At 44.6% G+C, this 23,138-nt stretch overlaps 1 protein-coding gene across 1 annotated transcript in view; it reads right to left on the bottom strand.

Annotated features, from left to right (window-relative positions):
• LOC311138949 (integrin alpha-7-like) overlaps positions 1-17,453 on the bottom strand; it is a gene marked incomplete at its 5' end in the record, with an annotated part of 71,064 nt that extends 53,611 nt beyond the window's left edge. Inside the window, one exon of the mRNA XM_084173766.1 lies at positions 17,263-17,453. Within this exon, the coding sequence (XP_084029892.1) occupies positions 17,263-17,453 (191 nt within the window). The remainder of the gene's footprint in view (positions 1-17,262) is intronic.
• Positions 17,454-23,138: the final 5,685 nt, after the last annotated feature.

The raw sequence follows: 23,138 nt of genomic DNA, 5'->3' as shown, positions 1-23,138 counted from the left end.
ATTAACCTAGACTGAACGTATCTAGAGTTTCACTGATGACGCATTGCCTTTAGTATCCCATCATTGCACTGTCTGCAGCCCTGGACTATGCAAATTCACGAACCGTCTATATTCTCACTTAATATAATACATTATGTAGTCAGAAACAATAGCTGAAGGTTAAAATTAACAAAAGTTTGGAAAAGCAAACATATTCCAACAATTTTGATGATCCTTATAGTAGAATAGACTAGAATACTGTAAAATAGAATATAGCTGATGTGGAAACGGCTGCAGAACTATATTTTCTCCATCATTTGTTGTTGAACTCTTGTAAATGAGTTCAACAAATGGTAACTTATCCAACCTAACCACACCCAGCCAATCAATATTTGAATGGCCATTTCCAGCAAAGATGGGGGAATGATTGGCCCTCAGGTCCCAAGTCTAAAGATCCAACAACCACCATTACAACCCTCTCTCCACAAATAGGAGCCCTATGTCTATCTTACCTCCAGAAACCATGAGGTGTACCTGTGTTAGATATTAATTTGATACAGGGAGGGGTGCAAGAAACATTATTTTTAAATGATACCAAGCATACAGATGCATGGATGTATTAGATATAATAGAAAATAGTGGAAGACTGACAACTAAGCATAAAATAACATGAATAAGACAACTGAAATGCAACCAACCAGAAGGCAGTACGAGGCAGTCATACATGCACACGGCTAGCCTAAAGGAATGCCTAATTGCTTAATCTGCATCCATTCCACACAGTATATTTCTCCCACTTAAATGCTGAGTTAAAATGTAGCCAAGCGACTGACTGGTGCTCTAGCATTCCAACCACACTGCCTGGTCCCATCTGGTCTGCCTGTTCTGTTCTGCTTCAGTAAGCAGAATAGTCCTGGGAGGCCTTCATATCCTTCAGATGCTGTCCGGCCTCCAGGCCACAGCAATAATAGCTCAGACACACCGGGAAGGACTGTCAAACGTTTGCCTGCCAACAGTACTTAGCACCTCTGAACAGAGTGTCGGCAGTCAATCTATTTTGTGTTCACACGGTAAAAACTTGTTGATACTAGCCATATGGCCACAGCTAGATAACTACCTAGCAAGACGACGAAGAAACAATTTAATTCACTCTCCATAATCCCATAGCAAAATGTTTAGCTAGCTAGTTAATGTTAGCATATCCACTAGCTAGCACAACATAGCTAGCTAGCTAGGTAGGGACATTGCACTAACTCGGCAGCTAACACAGGCAGCTGTTTCATGGAAACTAATTGTGATTTAATTTTAATGTCATCAATTATAATGTCAATACTAGCTAGAGTGGTTAGTTAGCTTGGAGGAAGTATTTAGTGTTGTGTGCATTGCGTATGCGCACTTAGCTAGCTACCATCCCATAGCCAACATTGTATATGAAGTGTGACTGGCTCATGACATTTATGTACGGAGAAAATGCCAAAAAAATATATTTCCGTTGTAACTCCTGTTGGCTCCATCACGTGGGGGTTCGTGCTCTCTGATTGGCTAAAAGTCAAGTTGTTGGCCACTGACAAGCATTGTGATTCTACAAGTAGAAACGGCAGGATCGTCACTACCGGGTCAGCACGCAGTAGGTACCGCTTTAGTTCTAGCAAGAGAAGGAACGGCCTCCCACAATGATAAGTACCTATCGGCAGTCTATCGGCAGTGAGATTCTCAGTTTCATGCTTAAGCCATCTGTTTACATTGACATCTGCCCCCCTACCTCAGGTGAAACCTGGCTGTACTGATTGGGAGTGCCACCAGCTACGGTGTGTAGGTCTACCGAAAGCAATATAATTATTTAAATATATGTCTCTGAGCCTACCTTCACCATTGATCAACTACTGTATACATTCCACCTGAGATCCAAGGGAAGAAACCCTAATCTAAATATGGGATGCGCTGTGTTTGTGTGTATTTACATGCAGAGATTCTCTATGGTTTTGTTTACATGCATGTGGTTTAGCCTGGGACATCAGAGTAGGGGGCCTTGTCATGATTTATTAATGTCTGCAGCTTCAGGGGAAGGGTGGAGGAGAGGGGAATTTAGGGAGAGAGTAGAGTAGAGGAGAGGAGAGGAGAGGAGAGGAGAGGAGAGGAGAGGAGAGGAGAGGAGAGGAGAGGAGAGGAGAGGAGAGGAGAGGAGAGGAGAGGAGAGGAGAGGAGAGGAGAGGAGAAGAGAAGAGAGAGAGAGGAGAGGAGAGGAGGAGGAGAGGAGAAGAGAAGAGAAGAGAGGAGAGGAGAGGAGAGGAGAGGAGAGGAGAGGAGAGGAGAGGAGAGGAGAGGAGAGGGAGGGAGGGAGGGAGGGAGGGAGGGAGGGAGGGAGGGAGGGAGGGAGGAGGGTTGGTTCCTATAGGCTCTTCATGTCACATTTGGGTGCTTGAGTCAACTAGAACTAATTTAGCACCAGCTGAGCTGTTCATCACTCAAATAACAGAGAGAAAACAACTCTTACTGTCTTAACATGAATCATGCATAAGTCAATTGTCCTAAATCAAGTGTAATGTGAGAGAGAGATAGAGAGAGAGAGAGAGAGAGAGAGAGAGAGAGAGAGAGAGAGAGAGAGGAGAGAGAGAGAGAGAGAGAGAGAGAGAGAGAGAGAGAGAGAGAGGGAGAGAGAGAGAGAGGAGAGAGAGAGAGAGAGAGAGAGAGAGAGAGAGAGAGAGAGAGAGAGAGAGAGAGGAGAGAGAGAGTATATGAAGTGTTTGCTAACTGGTAAGAACTCAGTGTGTGCATGTGTGTGTGTTGCTCACTGCCGAATAAGCAAAACTCTCTCTCTCTCACACACACACACACACTCACTCAAAGACAGAAAAACAGAGCAGCTGGTTCATTTGGCCATCCATCAGATTGCAGCTAGTGGTGTTTCTTCCTGACTCTGCAGATTATCCCTGCCTACCTGTCTGTCCCCTTGGCTGCCTGTCTGTCCCCTTGGCTGCCTGTCTGTCCCCCTGCCTGCCTGTCTGTCCCCCTGCCTGCCTGTCTGTCCCCCTGCCTGCCTGTCTGTCCCCCTGCCTGCCTGACTGTCCCCCTGCCTCTCTGTCCCCCTGCCTGCCTGTCTGTCCCCCTGCCTCTCTGTCCCCCTGCCTGCCTGTCTGTCCCCCTGCCTCTCTGTCCCCCTGCCTGCCTGTCTGTCCCCCTGCCTCTCTGTCCCCCTGCCTGCCTGACTGTCCCCCTGCCTGCCTGACTGTCCCCCTGCCTGCCTGTCTGTCCCCCTGCCTGCCTGTCTGTCCCCCTGCCTGCCTGTCTGTCCCCCTGCCTCTCTGTCCCCCTGCCTGCCTGACTGTCCCCCTGCCTGCCTGTCTGTCCCCTTGGCTGAATGTTGAATGTTTGTGTGTGTGTGTGTGTGTGTATGTGTGTCTGGGTGTTTGTTCATGCAACGTGCATGAATGTGCATGTCTGCAAGTTTACAACACTAGTACACATACCCCAGTCCCCTCCCTCTCTGATCCATCACAAATAGATAAACACCAAACCTTACAATAGGAAAGCTCCGACATTTACGAGCCATGTACTTGAATGGCCCTGGCCAGATTCAAGAACAATAATTACTATGTGAAAGTCTAACAAGTAGAAGAGGAGAGAGCTTGAAGAAAAAAATAATTGAATTAGGGAGGAAAGGGGGCAGGTTCATTTTCAACTCTTACGCTGCTCTTCTAAAGCAGGGGGTTTATTTGACCATTTTGATGCAAATTAGCTCTCAGAAATGGTTCAATGTGTTTGGAATGTGTGAAGGAGTTTTGTACTGTGCCCTTTTCTAACATTCATAAACGTTTTGTAGAGACGGAGAGAGAGACAGCTGTGGCCTACTGTAGGACTCTCTGTTTCTCAAAAAAAGAAACTGGTTTGAGAAAGCAGAAAACATGTTAAATGTTAAACAGGTCTAAATGTGTAAAGTGAAACATTGTCTGTTTTTGTGTCTTTTTGTGCATAGAAATTAGCATAATTAGGATAATTAGCAGTGGACAGTGCATAAAGTGAATCATGTCTTCATTCCCCTGTAGGATTTGTTCAGCATGGAGCACACTGCTTTTGAATAAAATTCATAATATTCATAAATCCAAGTGGGGGCACGGTGATATACAGTTTTATGTTCGCAGTCTACCCCTAGGGTCCAGACACACTGGAATCCTGTGTCGTGACGTGACTTTCATTAATCTGATGACTGTTATTTGTCGAATCAACTAACTATGTTTAATTGTTACTCGATGAAATGAATCATGTAACAATTAACTCATTAGGATTTGGGGCACCACAGAATAAGTTGTTTATAGAGTTACCATCTCCTGAATTAAACTCTTAAAGGTCTTTACCTATCACTATGTATAAAACAGTCAACGTATTAATCATTACCTCTTATCAGTCTCATTCTGAACGGTCGTAGATTTCTTGGATCTGCACAAACCCCAGCTTTACTTATGATTCAGTACTACAAAAATTGGCTTAATTATTTACCAGCTAACTAAATAATAACACAGAATAACATACACACTTAATACACGAGAAAAAGTCCCTAGCGGACTAACAACAACATGACTGCTTTGTTACCAAAAGTGGGAGGGGTAGAAAGAGCGAGAGAGAGAGAGAGAGAGAGAGAGAGAGAGAGAGAGAGAGAGAGAGAGGCACTTATCGTTGATACATTTGGAAACTACTCTCAAGGTAATCATAATACTTTGCTCACGAACCACCGCCCGTTTGGAGGAAGAAATCATGAATGTATTTACACGTGGATGTCTTTGTTCGTCGTCTATCTCTGTTGACCCAAGCTTGAAAGGGGGTTTGGCTGGGTCTTCACTCAGCTCTGTCGTAAGGCTCTGATTGTCCACAAGAGGTCACAATGTCCTTCTTCTTAGTTGTCCTTGCTTGTATTGGAATGTTTCCTAAGAACAGATACTCAGATGTACCAGTGATTGTCTGAGAGAGGAGCTTTCTTCTCCTTTCCACCTTGTGTGGTTAGTCAGAGTTTTAACCACTTTACACGCACAGCTGCAGCCTGATCTTCTTCCCCTCATGTTGAGGTTCAACGTTCCAACCATTTTCAAACGTGTAGACCACCGTCTCACGTCTTTCTGGTATAATGTTAATTTGTCTTTCAAGCATTTACGCACTCTTGGTAAAAGGGGCGTTCCATCATGCTGACACGATCTCTGAGCTCACTCGGGGCATGGCTACTGACTGGTCCAAAGTATCATCAAAACTATGATCTCGTTAGAAAATTAAAATCACATTTCTATCTTAACAAATAAATTGTTCATGTTTCCTACACAACGTAAAGGATGAAAACCTGACACATATATCTCTCCAAGTTACAGTATTTTCTTGATACAATTCTTAATGACATCATGATTATTCTTTAGGTCCCCACTGACCATTCCCCACATTCTTATCTAAGAAATATTGTTCCAGTATTCACTTTTTGGACGTTAGAGTTTTGGCGGCAAAAGTATTCTGGAGACAAAGGGACATTCCAATCAATACTGGAGAGCAAGAGAGAGATTCCCCTTCTGCCTAATTTACCACTGAGTGTTAAGGTGTCAAAACCGGCCCAGTCCCCCCTCACCTCTTCTGTGGGTGAAAGGGTGTGAAAAGGGGTCTGGTTATTGTCGGCCATTGCCAAGCTGATCTGAGGCCTTGGATCCTCAGACAGGACAGTCATGACACCTGTCTAAAATAGGCAGCATTCCCACTACGAATGGAACTGTGCTCTCAACATGAAGCTCAGTGCAACCTGATCCACTCTGCCCCTGTGGTGGAAACCAAGGGTGTTTTAGGTCCACTGACATCAACAGTCAACCTCCCAACCACTAGGTAGGACACTTTAAAAACGACCAGGGACAGTCAACCACTAGGGAGGACATTTTAAAAAACGACCAGGGACAGTCAACCACCAGGTAGGACATTTTTTAAACGACCAGGGACAGTCAACCACACTCGTAGAAAAAAAGGTGCTAAGTAGAACCATATAGGGTTCTTCGGTTTGTCCCCATAGTGGAACCCTTTTTGGTGCTAGGTAGAACCCTTTGCAGAGGGTTCTGCCTAGAACCCTCCATGTAGGGTTCTTCATAGAACCCCCATATATGTTTATACCTAGAACCCTCCATAAAGGGTTCTACCAAGAACCATTTTATTATCTAAATGTTCTTCCTATAACCCTCTATGAAAGGTTCCACCAGCCTTATAATTTTTTATGACAATACATTATATACTGTATATCATAAGGCCTTACGTTGAGGGCCTAGTTATACCCTAAACCCCTGGTTTACAGGCCATATCAGGGATACAAGTCACATTATGCTGGCTTGCAAAGTGATGTGTTGGAATCCAGTTAGAGTAAGGATATTCAACAAGTGGGATATATTTAATCACCCGTAACCTGCTTTCAGAATGACTGCCAGGGTAGGGAAGATTGAATACTGAGACTTCCTCAATGACCTAAACTGGAACAACCATCTCAGTAATGGGTGAAATAAGTCCAACTACTAACAGATTGGTTTAGTTTAAAAAAATGTTTGTTATTTATCTTTGGGTATCATAAAATGTATCAACCAATCAATGTACAATGAAAATCACCCTGCAATAGAGCATGCTGGGAAATATGATATATGGTTCTATGTAGAACCCTTCTTGCCTTCCAAAGAATCATCAAAGAAACCTTTCTTCCAAAACGGTTCTTAGGATGTTAAAGGTTCTAGGTAGAACTGTTTACCTTACAAATAACCCTTGTCTTCCAAAAACAGTTCTTCAGATCAAAATGGTTCTTGGTAGAACCCTATCATTCTGCAAAGACCCCTTTTGGAACCCTTTTTTCTAAGAGTGTAAGACACTTTAAAAACGACCAGGGGCAGATTAACACCAGGGAGGACACTTTTTAAAAAATGACTACGGACACACACAGAAGCAGCCAAGGTAGTGAGAGATACAGGGCTGTTTTCCCAGAAACAAATTAAGCCTATAGTTCTGGACTAAAAAGCACGCTCAATGGAGAATCTCTATTGAAATTGCTTTAATTGGAACAGCACTAGGCTTTAATTTGCATTTAATTTCAGGGAAACCATTCTTAACTGTTTACAAATTAACATGAAGAGTAGGCAAACAAAATATTCCTATTACTCAAAACCTGCAGTATAATACAGTATAATACTGTATAATACAGTATAATATAGTATAATACAGTATAATACAGTATAATATAGTATAATACAGTATAATACAGTATAATACAGTATAATATAGTATAATACAGTATAATACAGTATAATATAGTATAATACAGTATAATACAGTATAATACAGTATAATACCTTGTCTTCTAGTTGCATATTACAAGAAGATATTACATTTTCATTTACATTTTAGTCATTTAGCAGATGCTCTTATCCAGAGCGACTTACAGTTAGTGAGTGCATACATTTTTCATATTACCAGGGTATGAGGGACAGTAGACATCTTCCGGGGACTGATACAGATCGTACAGCAATAAGAATGTGTGGATGATTTGTGACCCGTATCACAGAGGACAGAGGGCGGGGATTCTCCTCACCCCAATCACGCAGGCAGCAGAGGCGAAGCACCTCACATAAGACCATGTGACCACTATAGTACACTGGATGACGTCACGCTAAAGACCACGCTAAAGACCACGCTAAAGACCACGCTAAAGACCACGCTAAAGACCACGCTAAAGGCCAAGCTAAAGGCCAAGCTTCTACATGCTGCATAGCCTAAATAAATATAATCAATATTTACTCTAAAGCATCTCAGGTAAAACTACATACACAGACAGTATCTACCTCTGACAATGGTCGATGCCATTTTTACGCATAGAAAAAAGCAAAATGGCCGACATACTACTCAGGCAAATTGGACAGTGGAGAGGTCTTTCTTCATCAAGCAAAGAGCTGCTATTACAGGATCCCCTCTCATCCCCAGTATAAATAGAACGCACTCATAACACCAGCAGCAGCCCCAACCCCCCAAGACTAGACCATCCGCACGCACGCACACACACACACACACACACGCACACACACGCACACACACACAAACACGCACACACACATACACACACACACACACACACAAACAAACACGCACACACACACACACACACACGCACACATGCACGCACGCACACACACACACACACACACACACACACAAACACGCACACACAAACACAAACACACACACACGCACGCACGCACACACACACAAACACGCACACCCCCACACACACAAACACGCACCCCCACACACCATCTCCTCCACTTGACTAGCATAACAAGGTGCTCCTTCAGTTTATCTTAGCTAAAGCCTCTCCGTAGTCTATGGGACATTACCAATCAGTAGGAAGCTGCTCCTATACAAATATTGGAGGTCCACTTCAATCCTCCAGCCTGTTGGCTCTGAGTGAGGCTGAGGCTGAGGCTTACTTTCACTTCCTTCACTACCTTCCTTTCCATGCAACAGCTAGGATTAGCTTTCCTCTTGTCAGTCAATATAGCTCCGTGCTACATGAGATGGAGGGGAGGGGAGGCCAGGGACCAGGCTAGTATTGACCTTTTCTGCTATGCTAAAGAGGGGGGCGTTGAGTGTGTGTGTGTGTGTATTTGTGTGTGTGCCTTAAGAGATGTGATTGAGTATAGGCCGTTATTCATATTTGACATTCTAGTAGGCATGCCAACGACATTACACAATGCGAATGTAAAGGTTATGAGGTCACTGGAACTATAATAGAAGCTTCATGAGCTGTATGAAATCATTAGACAGTGTTGGCAATGAACGGTGAGAAAGCAACTATATTGTATACAGTTTAGGACTGGTGAGTGTCAGGAGACTCAGGTGGCTCAGGACAGAATCAACTGAAGCCTCAGTGAGAAGACAATACAGTATACCCACTGGCCACAGAAACCCAAACCTTATTAACACAAGGATGAAATGAGTCAGTAGCATCTAATTACTAAGCATCAAGCTTGAGGCTAATCATCTTTGGCACCTCTTCTGATGAAATACAACGGTTCAATACAACGGACACTTATACCGGTTCTGGTTGTAATCAAAGTACTGTAAACGATCTTATGCCTTTTTATGGTGACATAAACCTACTTCAAATAAGGTTTACAAAAAGTATGATTCAGGTACTTAATCAAATACCTCAAAGTGATACTTATCAGTGAGTCAAAACAAGAATGGGGTGAGCATGTCGCTGATTTTGATGCCACAGCAACTAGCACCAGGAGTGCTTCATAATCTTAGCTACTGGCACCAGGAGTTCTTCATAATCTTAGCTACTGGCACCAGGAGTGCTTCACAACGCACTATTGTCAACGTCATATGGAGAACCAGTGCTACCTAGCGATCTCCAGCTGGCTAACATTAGCTACTAGCCATGCTAGCATGTAATTACATTCAAGACCAAGTGTTGGCATTGGTGTGCTATTATGTACACCCACGAAGAAGAAACCATATAGATTAATATGAAAAACTGCATCTCCTCTTCTCCTGCATGATTGGTAGTGGTAGTCGAGCGAGCGAGTTTTCCGTCGTCCGTAGCTAGTGCAGTAAAGCCCACAAGGATGAGCTTGGTTTGAAGTGGTACCGGGTTGTCCGGTTGAAGCGAGCGGATTGGAGTAAGGGAACCCGCAGGCATATCTACTGTACGCAGTGCTCGTTTCACCCCCGGGGGACTTCGATGGCTTAGTATAACCAACGGAAGGCAGGATTCGGAATGAGACTCCGACTGAAACCAGATGCTGTGCCGAGTGTGAATGTGAAGGCTGCAACCTCTGTTTCCTACCGACCTGCCGATACGTCGCTAGTGTCAGCAGTGATGGAGTTGAACCGGGTAAATTCAATGTGGATTTACCTTACTATATCGAGTGGCGCATTGGTCTAAGGCACTGCATCTCAGTGCTTGAGGCGTCACTACAGACCCCCTGGTTCGATTCCAGGCTGTATCACAACCGGCCGTGATTGGGAGTCCCATAGGGCGGCGCACAATTGGCCCAGCGTCGTCCGGGTTTGGCCGGTGTAGGCCGTCATTGTAAATAAGAATTTGTTCTTAACTGACTTGCCTAGTTAAATAAAGGTTAAATACAAAAAAATTGACTCCCCTCGGCCGGTGTAACGGCCTCTTCCCCTGAAGGCCTCTCCTTGGCTCTTCTTTGGTAGCAAACTCAGCCGTCAATCGGTAAGTTTCCACTCTACTTTATATCTGTTGGCTTTTTTTGTGTTCTGTGGGTTCCTGCTTGTGCTAGACTAATTGTTCTCTGGCTTACTACATAGCTATATCGACCGTGGAGGTTGGCTAGCTAAGCTAGCATTTTCTGAATTCTGATAACTCGAAAAATAGAGTAGTGAGGTGTAATGTTGCATTGGGACTTTTAATGTGTGTGCTAATGCGAAACCAAATCTAAACTGTGTTAAAATTATAATGGCCCTACATTAATACAGTTTCTTGGCTGTGTCCAGTTTGCTAATAATCACTGAAATGAAAGCTAGACAATCAGGGAGCATTACAAATTCCCCAAAACGATTGATAGGGGACTATTTGTAGTAGATTTTGACAGCGAGGAAATATAAGACATTTTCCGGACCACATTGAAGACTGAATGCGGCCCCCAGGGCAAATGCGTTTAACACCCCTGGTTTAGAATCAGCTCTACTGATAGAAGAGAAACCACTGGGTAAAATGTCTTGAACAGCTCTTGCCTAACTGCAGAATAGCCTGCTGGAGATATAACACGAGTGACTATACTTGTTATGGCAGGTTGCTTATTTTGATTGCGCTGGGAGAGGTAGGAGGTGATACCGTTAGAGGACAAGGACAGGGATAGAGACTTGAGGTTCGGTTTTAGAGAGTCTGTGTTTCCCGTTTATATCTTCCAATCAAACAGAGTCGTTCTTAATTTCCATTGACTTGTGTGGTTTGGGTATTGGACACACAGATGATAGAAATAAACGGATAAATGAGAGTTTGTACTACTGCCCGGATCGTTTGGCACTGAAACGAAAAGGAACTCAGGTTTTTAACTAATGAAATTGCTTGCAGGTATGTATAGAGGTCTGTAGTGGCCAACAGGCTATATAACATGGGAAGCGCCATTAAGGACTGATACTTTGCGATCTCTATACATCTTTATGGCTTGGAGGTGCCTGCAATTAAATGGTCAGTTAACTAAAAAGTCTAAAAAAAAATGAAAGCCTTTTCTACAATAGTCAACACCAATTCCAAGTAAATAAGCATTTCTCAATCTAGAAATTGCTTCATTAAATATCACTGCTGCTGAAGAGATAAACACGACTACTTCCTCTTTGCAGAGACGACACCTATAAACATTTAAAAGACAGAGCTGACATCATAACTTATTCATGCCTGGCTTAGAGGATGTGATCCTGTCTTATGTTCCAGGGACATCAATAACAACAAGCAGCAGCTGTTGCACACAAACACACACTCCAACATAAACACACTCACACACACACACACACACACACCACCCATAAAGTACTGCAGCGTGTCTGTCCAATCCTGAACTGCATCAGTAAAATCAGAGTAAAACCTGTTCACCTCTCTCTCTCTCTCCTCCAGATGTACCTGCTGTTTCATCTGTACAGACAGTCAATTCAATGGGGTTTATTGGCATGGGAAACATATGTTTACATTGCCAAAGCAAGTGAAATAGATAATAAACCAATTTGAAATGAACAGTTAACATTACACTCACACAAGTTCCAAATAAATAGAGACATTTCAAATGTTATATTATGACTATGTACGGTGTTGTAACGATGTGCAAATAGTTAACCTCTTAAGGGTCGGACCCTTTTTTTTCAATTTTCGCCTAAAATGACATACCCAAATCTAACTGCCTGTAGCTCAGGACCTGAAGCAAGGATATGCATATTCTAGATACCATTTGAAAAGAAACACTTTTAAGTTTGTGGAAATGTGAAATTAATGTAGGAGAATATAACACATTAGATCTGGTAAAATATAATACAAACATCTTTGAAATGCAAGAGAAAGGCCACAATGTAATATTGCAGTTTAGGCGCAATTTAGATTTTGTGTGCAAAGTTTCAGATTTATCAAGTGAAACATTGCAAAACTGGACTATTTTGTATCAAGTCTGCCCAAATGTGCCGAATTGGTCAATTGATACATTTTCAAGTACATAACTATAGAGAACTGTCACGATCGTTGAGAGACGGGTCAGACCAAGGTGCAGCGTGGTATGCGAACATGTTTATTTTATAGAATAAACATACAAAAACAACGTAACGTGACGACCTCTTCCTCTCAGCCTCCCCGTTGCGCCCCTGGTCCCTGTCTGGACCCTGGTGTGGGAGACCCCGAACCTGGAGAGGGGCTGACGTCTGGGTCTGGACTGGAGCCGCTGACCGGAGCTGAACTGGACCCCGGTGGAGCTGACTGCTCTGGCTCCGGAGTGGAACCGCTGACCGGAGCTGGACTTAAACCGGTGGAGCGGACTGCTCTGGCTCCGAAATGGATCCGCTGACCGGGGATGGATTGGGCACCGGTGGAGCGGACTACTCTGGCTCCGGAGTGGAGCTGCTGACCGGAGCTGGACTGGAAACCGGTGGAGCGGACTCATCTGGCTCCGGAATGGATCCACTGACCGGGCTGGATTGGACACCGGTGGAGCGGACTGCTCTGGCTCCGGAGTGGAGCCGCTGACCGGAGCTGGACTAGGCACCAGTGGAGCGGACTGCTCTGACACCGGAGTAGAGGAGCTGCTGACCGGTGCTGGACCAGGCACCGGTGGAACGGGCACGGGCTGTGCAGGACTGGGAACACGCACCACTGGCTTGGTGCGAGGAGCAGGCACGGGCCGGGCCGGACTGGGAACACGCACCACTGGTCTGGTGCGAGGAGCAGGAACGGGCCGGGCTGGGGACACGCACCACTGGTCTGGTGCAAGGAGCAGGAATGGGCTGGGCCGGACTGGGGACACGCACCACTGGTCTGGTGCGAGGATCAGGTACGGGGCGCACCGGGCTGGCGACACGCACCACTGGTTTGGTGCGAGGAGCATGGACGGGCCGTACTGGACTGGGAACACGCACCACTGGTTTGGTGCGTGGAGCAGGTATGGGGCGTACCGGACTGGAGACATGCACCACTGGCTTGGTGCGAGGAGCAGGAACGAGGCGTTCCGGACTGGGAACCGGCACTGGAGGTCTACGACTGTACCAGTCCTTTTCTCCTCCTTGAGCCTCCACAAGTGCAGTGGTCGGGATTCTTCTCTATCGATCCCCGACCACCCTTTTAGTCCCCCCCCAAAAAAAATGTGGGGCTGTCTCTCGAGCTTCCTCCTCGGCCGGCGCCTTCTGTGTTCCTCTCCTGCCTGGGTGTCTGCTGCTCCTGGGCACGCTGCTTGGTCCATTTTTGGTGGGATCTTCTGTCACGATCGTTGAGAGACGGGTCAGACCAAGGTGCAGCGTGGTATGCGAACATGTTTATTTTTATAGAATAAACATACAAAAACAACGGAACGTGAAGTCCTCAGGCGAATACAAGCCTACACACGGAACAAGATCCCACAACTAAGGTAGGCAAACAGGCTACTTAAGTATGATCCCCAATCAAAGACAACGAGCGACAGCTGTCTCTGATTGGGAATCACACCCGGCCAAACATAGAAATACAATACCTAGATCACAAACATAGAATTTCCAGCATAGATTCTCACGCCCTGACCAAACCAACTAAAAACAACCGGCTTCTCAAGGCCAGGGCATGACAAGAACATACATAAATGATATGGTAATACAAAATGTATGTTTACACACTCCCAGGAATGTCATACATGATGGGTCATTAGCTTATACACTAACTTTCACACATCTAGATGGCCGGGCGGGGTGGGTGTGTAGCCAGAGACAGCAGGGGTTCAAACTGTAGAACCCAGTTCCTACATTTGAATATAAAAATAGATTTTATCAAACAACACTATGCTACATTTTATCTCTGGGACCCTTAGGATGACAAATCAGAGCAATATTACTAAATGTAAGTACATTATTTACCTTCAGAGGTGAATGTATCAAACCAGTTGCCGTGATAAGTTTTTTGTTGTTGTGCACTCTCCTCAAACAATATTTTTTGCACTGTAATAGCTACTGTAAATTGGACAGCGCAGTTAGATTAACAAGGATTTAAGCTTTCTGCCCATATAAGACATGTCTTTGTCCTGGAAAGTTTGCTGTTACTTACAACAGTCATGCTAATCACATTAGCTCACATTAGCTCAACCGTCCCGTATACGGGATACTTATCCCGTAGAGGTTAAAGTTCAAAAGGGAAAATAAATAAACATAAATATAGGTTGTATTTGGTGTTTGTTCTTCACTTTTTCCTCTTCTCTCTCTCTCTCTGTCTCTCTCTCTCTCTCTCTCTCTCTCTCTCTCTCAATTCAATTCAATTTCAATTTAAGGGCTTTATTGGCATGGGAAACGTGTGTTAACATTGCCAAAGCAAGGGAAGTAGATAGTAAACAAAAGTGAAATAAACAATAAATATTAACAGTAAACATTACACTCAGAAGTTTCAAAAGAATAAAGACATTTCAAATGTCATATTATGTATATATACAGTGTTGTAACAATGTGCAAATAGTTAAAGTACAAATGGGAAAATAAATAAACATAAATATGGGTTGTATTTACAATGGTGTTTGTTCTTCACTGGTTGCCCTTTTCTGGTGGCAACAGGTCACAGATCTTGCTGCTGTAATAGCACACTGTGGTATTTCACCTAATAGATAAGGGAGTTTATCACAATTTGATTTTTCTGATTCTTTGTGGGTCTGTGTAATCAGATAGGTGTCTCTAATATGATCATACATTTGGCAGGAGGTTAGGAAGTGCAGCTCAGTTTCCACCTCATTTTGTGGGCAGTGTGCACATAGCCTGTCTTCTCATCGAGAGCCAGGTCTGCCTACGGCGGCCTTTCTCAATAGCAAGGCTATGCTCACTGAGTCTGTACATAATCAAAGCTTTCCTTAAGTTTGGGTCAGTCACACTGGTCAGGTATTCTGCCACTGTGTACTCTCTGTTTAGGGCCAAATAGCATTCTAGTTTGCTCTGTTTTTTTGTTAATTCTTTCCAATGTGTCAAGTAAATGTATTTTTGTTTTCTCATGATTTGGTTGGGTCTAATTGTGTTGTTGTTGTTGTTGTCCTGGGGCTCTGTGGGGTCTGTTTGTGTTTGTGAACAGAGCCCCAGGACCAGCTGACTTAGGGGACTCTTCTCCAAGTTCATCTCTCTGTAGGTGATGGCTTTGTTATGGAAGGTTTGGGAATCGCTTCCTTTTAAGTGGTTATAGATTTTAACGGCTCTTTTCTGGATTTTGATAATTAGCGGGTGTTGGCCTAAATCTGCTCTGCATTCATTATTTGGTGTTTTTCGTTGTACACTGAGGATATTTTTGCAGAATTCTGCATGCAGAGTCTCAATTTGGTGTTTGTCCCATTTTGTGAATTCTTGGTTGGTGAGCGGACCCCAGACCTCACAACCATAAAGGGCAATGGGTTCTATAACTGATTCAAGTATTTTTAGCCAGATCCTAATTGGTATGTCGAATTATTTGTTCCTTTTGATGACATAGAAGGCCCTTCTTGCCTTGTCTCTCAGATCGTTCACAGCTTTGTGGAAGTTACCTGTGGCGCTGATGTTTAGGCCGAGGTATGTATAGTTTTTTGTGTGCTCTAGGACAACGGTGTCTAGATGGAATTTGTATTTGTGGTCCTGGCAACTGGACCTTTTTAGGAACACCATTATTTTTGTCTTACTGAGATTTACTGTCAGGGCCCAGGTCTGACAGAATTTGTTCAGAAGATCTAGGTGCTGCTGTAGGCCCTCCTCGGTTGGGGACAGAAGCACCAGATCATCAGCAAACAGTAGACATTTGACTTCAGATTCTAGTAAGGTGAGGCCGGGTGCTGCAGACTGTTCTAGTGCCCTCGCCAATTCGTTGATACATATGTTGAATTGGGTGAGGCTTAAACTGCATCCCTGTCTCACACCACGGCCCTGTGGAAAGAAATGTGTGTGTTGTTTGCCAATTTTAACCACACACTTGTTGTTTGTGTACTTTGATTTTATAATGTCGTATGTTTTTCCCCTAACACCACTTTCCATCAATTTGTATAGCAGACCCTCATGCCAAATTGAGTCAAAAGCTATTTTGAAATCAACAAAGCATGAGAAGACTTTAGGGTGTGCAGGGTGAATACGTGGTCTGTCGTACTGTAATTTGGTAAAAAGCCAATTTTACATTTGCTCAGTACATTGTTTTCACTGAGGAAATGAACTAGTCTGCTGTTAATGATAATGCAGAGGATTTTCCCAAGGTTGCTGTTGACGCATATCTCTCTCACTCTCTCTCTCTCGCTCTCTCTCGCTCTCTCTTTCCTCCAGATCTACCTGCTGATTCAGTGCTACAGTGTCTCAACCTTTCACTCTCTCTTTCCTCCAGATCTGCCTGCTGATTCAGTGCTACAGTCTCTCTCTCTCTCTCTCTCTCTCTCTCTCTCTCTCTCTCTCTCTCTCTCTCTCTCTCTCTCTCTCTCTCTCTCTCTCTCTCTCTCTCTCTCTCTCTCTCTCTCTCTCTCTCTCTCTCTCTCTACAGTCAGTCTCACTGCCTGGCACCCCATCCCACATTAAATGAGTTACAGGGTACCCTCTCTGTACACACACCTACACTTTATTATTACTATTATTATTATTATAAATCATTATTATTATTATATACACACAAACACTTCATTATTATTATTTTTATTATTATTATAAATTATTATTATTATACACACACAAACACAAACACAGTACGCACACAACCAGAATGAAACTACTGCTCCCAGTGCAGTGCTTCTAAATCATCATGGATTACATTACATCAATGAATGACTGAATCCAAGGACCACATGATGCAATCAGTTCAATGTAGAAATGCTGACTAGACTAACCGCTTCAGTTTCACTCAATCAGTATGGTCCTATATTAGTGTTTCAGAGGCAAGTGACATGAGGTGGAAATAGATGTATAGATACTTGTATGTGTATAAAGGCTTTAGAAAATGTACCAAACGTACCAATACGTACATTAAAACACACACACCTAGCTGACTTTCAGAGACCATTTGGCTTTGCTTACCCACACAAACATACAGATAAAAACCAATGCTATACATGCTACTATGTAGCTATAGCCACTTACCAACTGTGTGGTTCTGGGGTTAGTTGCTGGTGAAGTGCTAGAGAAAATCCAAAAAAGCTCCCTTTCTCCCCCTCCTTGGTCAGAGTCATGCTAGTGTCCAGGTTAAACCCTGCGACCGCCAGGGAGAGAAGAAGAGGAAGGAGAGGAAGACGATGTGACAGAGAGACTCCATATCTCACATGTGGTGCCATAGTCCTGGAGAATGAGCAGGTCCCTCAGCAGAGCAGAGCAGGTCCCTCAGAAGAGCAGAGCAGGTCCTTCAGCAGAGCAGGTCCTTCAGCAGAGCAGAGCAGACCAGTCCCAGTTCAGTTACAGATGAATGAAGAGTTGTAGAATTCTTCATGTGTTTTAATTGAATGGCGAGCAGCAAAGAGAGAAAGGGTAACTGCTGTTTGAATCTCCTGGTATATTTCCCTTGTTTCCTTCTCTCCTTCTCTCTCTCTCTTCTCTCCCCCTCCGTTTGCTGCTGTCAGTCTGCGGAGCAGCCTGAGAACATGAGGCTGTGTGTCAGTTACTGTAGCTTGTGTGTGAGAGTGTGTGTGTGTGTGTGTGTGTGTGTGTGGTGTGTGTGCATCCCCCTCTTCTGCTGTGTGACAGAGAGAGACAGAGGACAAGTGCCTTGAATAGCCCCTCACTCCTCCCCTCCCCTACTCTTTTAATCTCTCCGGCCCTGCTCCCTCTCTCTCTCAGCTGACGTCAACACTCAAGGGACTACTGCCAAAATACCAGGCTAGGTTGTCAAGATACTTGGACTCAGTTGAATAGGGAAAAGACTGAAAAGAAAGTAAGAGAGTTTTTTTTATCTGTTAAACTGACAGTGTTCAAAAGGCATCTTTTTCCCTCTTCGGTAACTGGAACAGGTCTCCGGTTATCTGAGAAAAAAAAGAAGGGAAAACTTGACATTTAGAAAACATTGCTACCTAATCATCCCAAGCTTCCAATTGGCTCATTCATCCCCCCTCCTCTCCCCTGTGAAGATTTCCCAGGTCGTTGCTGTAAATTAGAATGTGTTCTCAGTCAATTTACCTGGTAAAAAAAGGGTACAATAAAATGTAAATAAAAATACTACCGGCAAAGTCAAAGCTTGTCTTTTTCTTTAAATCTAAATGACCGTTGAACACCAGAATAATAAACTTCTTTGTCATATTGTAATAGACAACAACACTAGAGACTTGCAGAGTTCCTTAATGAATACTGTGAAGCAATGGGACTTCTGGCTAAAGGCTACCAACTTAGATTAAACCGTGCTACCTACCTACAGTGCATTGGGAAAGTATTCAGACCCTTTGACTTTTTCCACATTTTGTTACGTAACAGCCTTATTCTAAAATTGATTAAATCGTTTTTTTTCCTTCTTCAATCTAACCCCATGATGACAAAGCAAAAACAGGTTTTTAGAAATGTTGGCAAATTTATATTTAAAAAAAAAACGGAAATATGACATTTACATAAGTGTTCAGACCCTTTACTCAGTACTTTGTTGAAGCACATTTGGCAGCGATTATAGCCTTTAGTCTTCTTGGGTATGACGCTACAAGCTTGGCACACCTGTATTTGGGGAGTTTCTCCCATTCTTCTCTGCAGATCCTCTCAATCTCTGTCAGGTTGGATGGGGAGTGTTGCTGCACAGCTATTTTCAGGTCTCTCCAGAGATGTTGAAATGGGTTCAAGTCCGGCCTCTGGCTGGGCCACTCAAGGACATTCAGAGACTTGTTCCGAAGCCACTCCTGCATTGTCTTGGCTGTGTGCTTAGGGTCATTGTCCTGTTGGAAGGTGAACCTTCGCCCCAGTCTGAGGTCCTGAGCAGGTTATCATCAAGGATCTCTCTGTACTTTGCTCCGTTCATCTTTCCCTCGATCCTGACTAGTCTCCCAGTCCCTGCCGCTGAAAAACATCCCCACAGCATGATGCTGCTGCCACCATGCTTCACCGTAGGGATGGTGCCAGGTTTCCTCCAGACGTGACGCTTGGCATTCAGGCCAAATAGTTAAATCTTGGTTTCATCAGACCAAAGAATCTTGTTTCTCATGGTCTGAGAGTCCTTTAGGTGCCTTTTGGCAAACTCCAAGCGGGCTATCATGTGCCTTTTACTGAGGAGTGGCTTCCATCTGGCCACTCTACCATAAAGGCCTGATTATTGGAGTGCTGCAGAGATGGTTATCCTTCTGGAAGGTTCTCCCATCTCCACAGAGGAACTCTGGAGCTCTGTCAGAGTGACCATCAGATTCTTGGTCAACTCCCTGACCAAGGCCCTTCTCCCCCGATTGCTGAGTTTGGTCGGGCGGCCAGCTCTAGGAAGGGTCTTGGTGGTTCCAGATGTCTTCCATTTAAGAATGATGGAGGCCACTGTGTTCTTGGGGACCTTCAATGCTGCAGAATTTTTTTGCACCCTTCCCCAGATCTGTGCCTCAACACAATCCTGTCTCGGAGCTCTACGGACAATTTCTTCGACCTCATGGCTTGGTTTTTGCTCTGACATGCACTGTCAACTGTGGGACCTTATATAGACAGCTGTGTGACTTTCCAAATCATGTCCAATCAATTGAATGTACCACAGGTGGACTCCAATCAAGTTGTAGAAACATCTCAAGGATGATCAATGGAAACAGGATGCACCTGAGCTCAATTTCGAGTCTCATAGCATAGTGTCTGAATACTTATGTAAATAAGGTATTTCTGTTTTCACTTTGTTATTATGGGGTATTGTGTGTAGATTGATGAGTAAAATGTTTTTTGAATCAATTTAAGAATAAGGCTGTAACGTAACAAAATGTGTTAAACGGGATGGGGTTACTTTTCGAATGCACTGTCTGCTCTGCCACACCAAAGTCCAGTGTCCAGTCAGCCATGCCCTCACAGCATTGTCCACAATTGTGGGAACGTTGTTGTACCCGCCCAGCCACAGCTGTTCTGATTGGACCAGCTGATTCCTGTCCTCCTGTCACTAACCTAAAGTAGCAGGCATAAAAGAAACGCCTGAAACTAGATCCCCTACATACTGGTCTGAAACTAGATCCCCTACATACTGGTCTGAAACTAGATCCCCTACATACTGGTCTGAAACTAGATCCCCTACATACTGGTCTGAAACTAGATCCCCTACATACTGGTCTGAAACTAGATCCCCTACATACTGGTCTGAAACTAGATCACCTACATACTGGTCTGAAACTAGATCCCCTACATACTGGTCTGAAACTAGATCCCCTACATACTGGTCTGAAACTAGATCCCCTACATACTGGTCTGAAACTAGATCCCCTACATACTGGTCTGAAACTAGATCACCTACATACTGGTCTGAAACTAGATCCCCTACATACTGGTCTGAAACTAGATTCCCTACATACTGGTCTGAAACTAGATCCCCTACATACTGGTCTGAAACTAGATCCCCTACATACTGGTCTGAAACTAGATCCCCTACATACTGGTCTGAAACTAGATCCCCTACATACTGGTCTGAAACTAGATCCCCTACATACTGGTCTGAAACTAGATCCCCTACATACTGGTCTGAAACTAGATCCCCTACATACTGGTCTGAAACTAGATCACCTACATACTGGTCTGAAACTAGATCACCTACATACTGGTCTTGACAAGAAGAAGAAGAAGAAAAAACTGTCGGGGGAGATTCTCTTCTGCACTGTTCAACCAATACAGCAAATGTGGAGGATGAGTAACGCCTTATTAATGTCCAAAAGCATCCAAAAACGTTGCGTCACAGGCTATCTTTCCATTTCCCTTGAAAACCGGAACAAAATTCCTTCCCACCAAAACAGGCTGAAATTTCAGGCGGTCTCTTCAAACAACTCTTACACTAAAAGGGAATTATCATAATTTTCACAATTTCACAGTATTATTCCAACCTCATAGTGTGGAAATATATATAAAACACAGGAAAATCACGTTTTGACTGAACTGAAACTTTCAGTTTCAGTCCAAGGGGGCGTGAGATACAGCATGTGAAATTAGGAGGTAGGTAATTTTTGCGAGTGTTTTTACTTGCAAGTATTTTATACCTCCTTTTTTCATTTAGTTTTAGTTTTTTTTTAAATAATAGAAGTCTAGAATCTGGATCAGTCTTAGACGCTTGCACCTGCTCAGCTCTCAACGCTGAGATCATCATTCTCAAAGGGGAAATTCCACATAGTGGAATAAAGCAAGCATGAAAACCTGGCCATGAGGACCTGGCCATGAGGACCTGGCCATGGGGACCTGGCCATGAGGACCTGGCCATGGGGGCCAGGCCATGGGGGCCGGGCCATGAAGACCTGGCCATGGGGGCCGGGCCATGAAGACCTGGCCATGGGGGCCGGGCCATGAGGACCGGGCCATGAAGACCTGGCCATGGGGGCCGGGCCATGAAGACCTGGCCATGGGGGCCGGGCCATGAAGACCTGGCCATGGGGGCCATGAGGACCTGGCCATGGGGACCTGGCCATGAGGACCTGGCCATGGGGACCAGGCCATGAGGACCGGGCCACGAAGACCTGGCCATGAGGACCGGCCCACGAAGACCTGGCCATGAGGACCTGGCCATGAGGACCTGGCCATGGGGACCTGGCCATGGAGACCTGGCCATGAGGACCTGGCCATGGGGGCCGGGCCATGGGGGCCAGTGGGGCCTGGCCTACACTGAGCTGTTGGCTGGCTGCCGCTGAAGCACCTGCTCTTGTTGCCCTCTGCTGCTCTGAGTTGGTGTAGGAGGCAAACAAACATGTGTCAGGGCATATTAGGGGTATGACTGTAGGTTACCTTGAGACGCCATAGGAGTCAAAAGCCATGTGTCAGGGCATATTAGGGGTATGACTGTAGGTTACCTTGAGACGCCATAGGAGTCAACAGCCATGTGTCAGGGCATATTAGGGGTATGACTGTAGGTTACCTTGAGACGCCATAGGAGTCAACAGCCATGTGTCAGGGCAAGCCTGCAGGTAGGTCCTTTTGTAATACAGAATGGTAAAAGTTATACATCTTTCATTATACTGTATGTTTCTTCATATATCTCACAATGATCTAAACTTTGAATAGGTTTATATGCACAAGTGAATGTACTAATGGTTGATTAGTTTGTATTTACTGGTTAAAACACAAGCAGTTGGAGTTTAAATAGCTATTTTCCCATGGATGAGGTTCCTTGACGAAGCACTAATACCTCCATCAAGTTCTTTGCCCTCCCGAGTGGCGCAGTGGTCTAAGGCACTGCATCGCAGTGCTAGCTGTGCCACTAGAGATCCTGGTTTGAATCCAGGCTCTGTTGTAGCCGGCTGCGACCAGGAGACCAATGGGGCGGCGCACAATCGGCCCAGCGTCGTCCAGGGTAGGGGAGAGAATGGCCGGCAGGGATGTAGCTTAGTTGGTAGAGCATGGCGTTTGCAACGCCAGGGTTGTGGGTTTGATTCCCACGGGGGGCCAGTATAAAAAATAATGTATGCACTACACTAACTGTAAGTTGCTCTGGATAAGAGCGTCTGCTAAATGACTAAAATGTAGGCTGGGGGCCTGTATCCACATAGCGTCTCAGAGTAGCAGTGCTGGTCTAGGATCAGTTTTAGCTTTTTAGTTCATAATGAATAAGACTGTATGGACAGATCCTAGATCAGACTCCTGCTCTGAGAGGCTTTGTGGATACGGGCCCAGAGCTCCTGCATTGACACACCTAGGAACTAATGCCATTCACAGCTCTACAAAATATGTTTCAGACTCTGAGTGTCCTCTCTGAGTGTCCTCTCTGAGTGTCCTCTCTGAGTGTCCTCTCTGAGTGTCCTCTCTGAGTGTCCTCTCTGAGTGTCCTCTCTGAGTGTCCTCTCTAAGTGTCCTCTCTGAGTGTCCTCTCTGAGTGTCCTCTCTGAGTGTCCTCTCTGAGTGTC

Source organism: Coregonus lavaretus (genome assembly GCF_964263955.1).
Source record: "Coregonus lavaretus genome assembly, chromosome: 12".
Classification (NCBI taxonomy): Eukaryota; Metazoa; Chordata; class Actinopteri; order Salmoniformes; family Salmonidae; genus Coregonus; species Coregonus lavaretus.
This window is presented reverse-complemented; position numbering and strand designations above follow the sequence as displayed.